General features: G+C 37.9%; 1 protein-coding gene across 1 annotated transcript in view; it reads left to right on the top strand.

Annotated features, from left to right (window-relative positions):
• Positions 1-3552: 3552 nt before the first annotated feature.
• LOC108630272 (homeobox protein aristaless) overlaps positions 3553-8465 on the top strand; it is an 84665-nt gene continuing 79752 nt past the window's right edge. The window contains exons 1-2 of the mRNA XM_018033455.2: positions 3553-4350; positions 4437-5314. Coding sequence (XP_017888944.1) covers positions 5164-5314 — 151 coding nt within the window. The 5' untranslated portion in view covers positions 3553-4350; positions 4437-5163. The remainder of the gene's footprint in view (positions 4351-4436; positions 5315-8465) is intronic.

Below are 8465 nucleotides of genomic sequence, written 5' to 3'. Positions count from 1 at the left end.
ATTAGAATATAAAAAACTATTTTACTATGTGTATTGCAATATTTAAATGATAAAAGATATTTCAATCCAAAGTCTGATCATAATTTGATTTAACATGAAAATTCGCAGTATTGAAAAGAAGAATTATAAAATGTCCCACACGACTCAATTTTCAATAATAATAATTAAATATAGACAGTAGGCTGGTCCTCAGATAGAAACATTATTCTCATTGTATAAGTATTGTCAGTTTATTACTTTTCATATATACTCTGATTAATAGAGAACGCGCAAATTTTGTTTACTGGTTTTTCAGAATCTCGTGTGCTGCGCTAGCGACGTTTTGGAAGGAGGCCGAGGGGTCGTTCGGGTCGCCGTCACCGTCTCGGAACTCCTTAGGTTCCATCAGTCCCGCTCTCCATTGCAGACTACGTCCTCATCGAATGTAGTGTGTGAGATCCGCAGTCCAGTTATTAGTCTAAGCATTATCTTGAACAAGATAGGTGTTTTTAAACAAGTGTTCTAAGCCGAACTTTTTTCGTTGTTCTATTGGTCAATCTTAACAAAAAGTCTCCTATATCTATTAACGAAATCTGCAGTTATCCGTGCTTTCTTAATAGCTGGTCGTTAATGAGGTATTTCGGTATCGTGAAATGGAACAAATGATAAAATAATTCGAGATGTAATCAACGAGTTTGTCTAACAACATTTTCGTTCGTTTCATCTACGATAATTGGACTCCAATTAAGTGTGAGTCAAAGCCTTCCTAGATTACACCACCGATATTTTTAGATATGGTTCAAAAATGTTCATTTAATATAATTGAAAATAATAGGATTAACGTAATGTTTAACGAAGCAATTGGCGAAAAGGATATAGTTAGGTATTGTATGTATAGGAAGTATAATGCACGGACTCGTTTTTGAACTGTCTATACCGATTTCTCTGTCGCAGTTGAAATTTTAGTCTCGAAAAACGATTAATAATCTACAGAAGGTGTTATAGATGAGAAGATGAATAGCTAAATTGGAAGTCTCTAAGGAGGTATAAAACTGCCATTCTTTTTTTTTATAGAGAACTGAATCGACTTATTCTTAGTTTCGACGCGTACACGACATTGATCTATTTGTATTAAACGTCGCAATCATGTTCATAAATTACTACCACGATTTTGAGATTAATTACTGGAAATGATTATCCTATTTAGGTGCTAAGCACAATTATTGTTAGCTGTAATTTTCTTATATTGTCGTCACGCGACGATTTGTTTAGTAAATAATCATTTTTCGTCTATTCTCGATTCGTTTCATTTAAGAGTGATTGTGTATAAAGAAAGGAATACGAAGGATCTCATGTGTCGTGATCGATAATACTGTCCGGTTGAGAACGTTCCAACGCGTTTTGGAAACGCATCGACGGCAACGTTCGCGATTATTGTGAACAATAATTGTACCATTGTATTTCGTTTTTTTTTTTACTGTGTAGATGAAACTTTTTAGGCGAACGTTGACTTTATCTCAAAGAAAAAGCAACGCTAGCCGAATCTCGAAGCTTTTCCGATACATTTTTTTCCATTCTCCTTCTTCCAAATACCTTTAAATCCCTCCGCCTTTTTCTATATTTCTTTCTGATCGTTTCATTTTCACGTTTATCTGGTTTGCTAAGCACTTCTCGATTGTAGGTATTTGAGCGATTAGTCGACAAAAAACTGAAAAAAATTTCACGTTTTCTTGAAGAATTTGACTATCAAAACGATTCGGTCGATCTTTTCAAAAGTTTCGATCGACTCGACCCTTAACGTCACTGTATTCGACGTACGACAGATCACAGATTATCCGATCTTCGTTAATCTGTTTTCAGGGAAATGTGTTTCTGCCCACCGCGCTATACTAATTGTTAGCGATAAATATAAATAATAGAGTTGATGATTTCGTTTCGAACGTTTCGCCAGCTCGAACGATACCTAAATACCATCGCACTTAATATATTATTTAAAGATTAACGGATACAGTGTATAAAATAAACGGAAAAAATCTACATGTACATGTATATCTCTGTTTCTATTTTCTAATAAACCCGATCCCAATCTCCTTATCACCAAAACTTGATAAGTGTATCGTATCTCCAGGATTTCGTCATCTTCATTTAATTTTACGTTCACATTAAGAATAAACGATGTCATGTAGAATGCAAATGGCAGAATCATGACGACTTCTTAATGAAGTTTCCATTCGAAATTAATAACAATATACTTTATTGATATAGTAAAGAAACTATACATATAGTAATTTCTTCTTTTATTACAAGCCATAATTGAATCGAATTGTCATATAACTGTAGAAAATTGCAGAGAGCTCAAATATATCATACATAAGAATTTATAATCTCTTAAAACGTCTTGGACTCGTTTAGAACGTCGATCTTTGGATTTCGCGTGTATTAAAAGAGATTCACTTTACGAAACGAATCACTATTAACGATATACTATATCTGAAACGCTGCGAGATTTATCCTTTTTTTAAACGAACCATCACTGGTGATGAAAAATAGGTTGTGTGCAGTAATATGAATTGAAAACGATCATGGTTCAAGTGCAGTAAAGCAGCACAAACGACATCAAAAACTGAATTGCATCAAAAAAAGATCACGCTATCAATTTGATGGGATTACAAAGGTATTATGTATTTTGAGCTGCTTGCAAGGAACCAAACAATTAACTTAGATGTTTATTGTCGATTAACGAAGTTGGTGAAAGGAATGAAAGAAAAACGAACAAAATTGACAAATTATAAAGCAATCGTGTTTGATCATCATAACGTTAGACCACACACGTGTATTTGGTCACTCGTGAAAAATTATTAGAGTTTGGTTGGAAAGTGATGTCACATCCACCGTGTATAGTATACCTCTAATTTTGCACTATCAGATTACCATTTATTTCGAAATTTACGAATTACTCTTTGAATGGTAAAACTTCCACCAACGATGATGACCTCAAGTCACACTTGACTCAGTTTTTTACTGATAAGGTTCAAAAGTTCTATGAGCGTGATCATGAAGTTGCCAGAAAGATGGCAAAATGGAAAATAAGTAATTGATTGAAGTTCATTTTTTGTATAAAATAAATTGAGGTTTATTTAATATTAAAAAATCACTTACCCTCTATTCAACCCAAGAGACTCCGGACCTACTTCGCACGCATGCATAGAGAATGTGGCACGTCTTTTCTCACTATCTCTAATGCTTTCCATGGGTCGCCGCTATTAGTTGGAACCACGTATTCTCTATGTGTGTATGCGTGTCGGTCTGGAATCCCTTGAGTCATCAGTGTGTATACAGGTGTACGTAAAACCGCGTGGGATGAAAACGACGTGGGTGGACCACGGTAGGCGGAGTTGGTACCACGAGAAAACTCCATTTTGTTCGCGTAGGGCGGTGTTTCTGTTATAACTTCCCCTCTACCCAGGTGAGTACCACCTTGGGGTACGATCGACCTTCTCGTGGTGGAGGGAACTCGGACGCGAACATTGCCGAACAGGAGTTCGCGATACGCGTATTGTGCTCGCTCGCCTCGCTGCTCGCTGCTCGCCCGGCTTCCGCTTCGCGCGTCCGCGTCCGGGGTCCGGTCCGTTCCGTCACGTCGCGTGGCTGGCTACTTTACTTGTTCGTCCGACCCTCCGACAACTGTCAAACTCCTGGCTGATTAAACAGTGCCGATATCCTTGAACAAACACAATTCCCTCTTCTTGGGCTGCGAGATGAGACAATGTGATCTTCCGTGAGGCTCGAATAAAAAAAAAAACACTCGTGAAAATTCGATCCACTTTTCTCTGATCAATACAATGACCGATTGTGAATCGATCAAACGCTATTCGATCTTCTATTCATAGGACGTGAGAATGTGACGATTAAAGTCTTAATTCCAAGATTTTTAAATCTAATTCTGGAATTTGAATCATTCATCGTTGGTTCACAGTCTTCTCCTCTTTTGTGGTACCAGAAAGTGACAAGTTTACACGTGAAGATCTTCAGTTAAATTAATTACGAACACTTATCGTAGCGAGTTCGATGATACGAATCAGACGAGAGTTCGATAATGATATGAGTCAGAAGGAAACAGGATTATCTATCATAATCGTGATCGCAGGAAGTCTCGATTCAAAGATCACGAAGAAATAGTGCAGCAATTATAAAGTTAATCATAAAAGAAAGACGGATGTCGAATGAACGACCAAATTGTTAACAGCAAGCTTCGTGTAAGAAATAACAGAACTAATGACGAACAAGGAGGAATTCTGTCACGTAAACACGGCAAAATAAATGGGTCGATAGCGCTAGTGAATAGAGCGAGAGGTTCATTGATATTTCCAGGTAACGGTTGAGCGTAACATTTGTATATAATATTGGTGAGAACGAACCGCGTACTTACGTTTACTTTACACTCCGTCGATTTTCAGTGTGCAATGATACGCGTCGCTGTTAACACCCGTACCGATCACACGTTCTTATTTACTGACGGGTCCGACCAACGTCGAACTAACTCGACTCCCAACGATCTCTACGTGCCGTTAATTAATCTCATACGTTTGCGCGAAACCACGTAACGTTTATACTCTGTATGAGATAACACAAATTGGCTAAATCTAAACGATCTATGTTTAAATCGAGGAGCTAACAGCGAATTTCCGGTGATTGTTCGATCGATAAGAATCTGGAATCTCATTGAGGAGACGATAAGATGTGCTACGGCTGTTATCGCTCGGCGACGATTTTCAAAGTAACACACGAGAAAGGAGCGTAATCTTTTTATCCGACAAACGAAGTGTAGCGGACGAAACGTCGAGCCTCCGCGATAAAAATGAATGTAAGTCATTAACGGCTTAATTAGCCCAGTAAAGAGAGCAAATGCGAATCGAACTCTGGTTCCGGACGAAAACATCGAGTGACTCCCTCGATAGTGCTGCGACGAGTTTTAGAGCAAAGACAAGGACAAATCTCATTCGTTGGATGAGCAGAGAAATCGAGTTGACAAGGATAGAGTGCGAATAGAGATAGTAATCGAACACACGTTGTGCGATGCGAGAGAGCAAGAGGACAGTGCGATACCGACGGTGCGCGCTGTGAGACTGCGAAGGGTAGTCCCCGGTCCCTTTTCGCTTTGGCACGACATCGTGGGTAACAACGATGGACCTTAGCACGACCCCGAGAAGAGCGACGGACGGTGTGTCCGATTTGCAGAAGACGCGGGTCGCAAAAAGCGTCTTCAGCATCCGAAGCTTGGTCGACGTCGAGGAGGCGGAAGTTCCCGTGGTCGAGGATTCTGAGTCATCGCTAAGTGAGTAAACAATGTATTAGTGATCTCTACAGTTTCAGCGGATTATTACTTACATTCGTAGGGATATGAAAATAATATAAAATAATAAACGAGATAGGAGATTTCAGACCAGGCGATTGAGAGAAGAAAAAAAACGGAAGAGTTTCTTTTTCTTTTATTGCCATGAGAGAGAGAAAGAAATACATATAGAGATAGAGAGAAACTCATTTGAAGCATATTTTCTCTATCTTTCCTGAGGTTAATAAAAATACATTCGACGGTCTATTCTCTTATGTCTATGATTATTTTACGTTTTGACGAGCTGAGCTTTTATAACTATTAGATTAAGTTAAATGTATAATTTTCTTCTTCAAGATTGAATTTTTGATGAAAATCGTCGCATATTTTATTTCATCGTCGATTAACATGGATCACATTGAAAATTAAACAAATTGACATAATCAACAGGCTGTATGGTACAGACATTGCAATTTTATTGGAAGATATTCTAACGAGATAATAGAAACATTAGCTTGAAGTAAAAAAGAAAAAAAAGCTGAAAGTGCCTAATAAATCATTTGAATCATATGATACTTCTAACATCTATTGTATTTAAAAAAAGTATGCCATATGTACGAACTTAACATAAACGCAGTATTTCAATAAACTTTATCGAAATGCGAAGACTACATCTGTTTAATTTTTATTCAATTTAATATCACTATTTGATTACTATAACGCAATTATCGCAGACAATAAATTTATTAAAACTGTTTACTGGAGATATCATTTACCTATCTTTGATGACAGTATCAACAAGCTTACTTACCTAACCACTGATTTGAGTATGATTAATGATTAGATAATTTTAATTGTTAATATGACATCAATAATATCAAGTTTAAAATATTATGTAGCAAATTGTACATAATGTACAAAGAAAATGTATATGATATAAATAAAATTGACCTGAACGATTCAGTGGCTGTACTTGTTGAATATGAATCAACACAGGGGACGATGTAAAAGCACTTGTTTGTATCGATTATACTCTATCAGGGATTGCGATTGTATGTACAAACATGCGACATAAATAGGTAGGATAGAAATAAGCTCATTGAATCCTTGTCAGGAATTCAAGATCAGGATCGGGTTTCGGTATTCGCGGTAAACATTTTTCGCTCGCGATCGGTGGAAGAGATCGCGAATCACAGAGACAGAACGTTGTTCTAGGAAGCTGGTGGCGTTCGACATTCCTTACGGCCGCGGCCGGAGAAAGAGAGCCCAGCCAGGCACACAGGCTTCGGTTTGAGGCAGTTCCGAGGTTCGATGGAACTCGGTTTTTTTGTCCCCGGTTCGAAGCGCGGCTTTTGTTTTGCTTCCACCACTAACGGACGGGACCAGTCCTTGTAGAGCAATCGGGTCAATTAAGGCTCACTTATAGGCCCGGTAAATTGCGATAAGACGACGATTAAGTTGAAATTAGTTCCCTGGCTCCCCCGCGCCGAGGTCCGCGACAAAAACTGTATCAACGTCGTTATTGCCGACACGTATCCATGGTAAATTAATACTCGTTTCCGACTGTTCCAATTAAATGTTACACGAAACGAGGCTCCTCGCGTCGCGTCGGTCTTTCTTTAAACCCGTGATCGACGTGCCCCACTCTCGGTCGGATCATGCTGTAATTACGCGCCCATTGGCACATGTACAAGCCAGAACCGTGATTAGCAAACGTGAAACCTATACCAATATTTTCTTGTATAGTCCGTTGTGATCAGACTTCATGGCTCACTTGTACAAGAATGGTCTGAAAGTACTATTACATAACGTAGAATAGATTTAGAAGAAATCCATCCTCTACAAATTCTGATGATATACGTGCGCAACATATGAGAAAATTAAGTAGTCTCAGGTACACGGTTTATTGAATGTGTGCGAAATCAAATACAGATCTTTTAATCAGCTTATCGAAGTCGAAGTGTAGAATGGGAAATTGCTTGGATCCGATTTGGAGGAGCGGGGAAATCGCGAGGTCCGTCCAAGTCGTTTCTAACAATAAGTTGGTCGATATGCAAAGTAGCCGGTGCCGCCTGCGATAACTCGCATTAGTACTTGACTTTCCTCTCTCGGAAAATAAATAGCAAATTACCATTTAGCCGTTACCGATAAACCGAAACGAGCCCCGTCGCGATAACGGAATCTCATTCAGCCGGGCCGTACCGGTATCATCTCGTTATCGGGTAATTAACAAGATAACCTGACGATTAACAAATTACGTGTACGCTCGGGACCATGATCGTCGCCGAAGATGGTGTCGCATATTAATTTCAAGGATACCCCCTGAGAACATCGATCATCAGTCATGAATTTACACGGGAAATAATTCTAATCTGTGCCTCAATTCAAATCTCTACTTTGTTCTTACGTCGTTCACTTGTTACCGATGCAAAAAAACAATTATCTACATTCTTCTCTTACTTATTTGTCTTTAAATGAACGCAAGTATGGATTAACGTAGCCAATTTAGAAAACGATCTCTCCTTTTTAGAATCCTGATTTCGTAATTGATCGCGTTTGAACGATCAAGAATTTCATCGTAAGCTGACTGTCTTTGCGGGTTCGGGAACAAAAAATGTTGTATCGGTTTCCGCGATACAGGTAAAGAGTTTAAGTGGCTTTTGTACATGAATTGCGATAGCCAGAAACTTCCATTAGAATTGCAAAGCAGTTATAAATATCCTGTCCTACAATTAGCTTAAAATACGTAAAAATAAATAGAAATTTAAAAAAGAAACAAAAAACTGTCGGTGTTATTCCTTTGTTATACTTCTAACTTACATGTAAAGACACATTCACTTGCTATCTCGGGAAAAAGCGCAAACAGAAAATTGCAATAGTCCTATTAAGTTGATACATATGAAACGTTGTTTTGTTCGTGAAGTTTGAAATATCGCTAACAATCGTAATATATTTTGCCTCATTAGTCAATATCATGAATTAAATTGAAGGTGAAATAATTTGGCATATTATCAGCAAAATTTGTATTATAATTACTAAAGACGTAGCAATTTTAAATTAAATATTGATAACTTGATTAAAACTCCGGAAATATATTCTTAATATATTTATATTAACTATATTTAGGCTAATGAATTGATTTAACTACTTAGGA

Source organism: Ceratina calcarata, unplaced genomic scaffold (genome assembly GCF_001652005.2).
Source record: "Ceratina calcarata isolate Rehan_Ccalc_2016 unplaced genomic scaffold, ASM165200v1 scaffold72.2, whole genome shotgun sequence".
NCBI lineage: Eukaryota > Metazoa > Arthropoda > Insecta > Hymenoptera > Apidae > Ceratina > Ceratina calcarata.
Note: the sequence above shows the minus strand (reverse complement) of the source record. Positions and strands in the feature narration are given on the sequence as shown.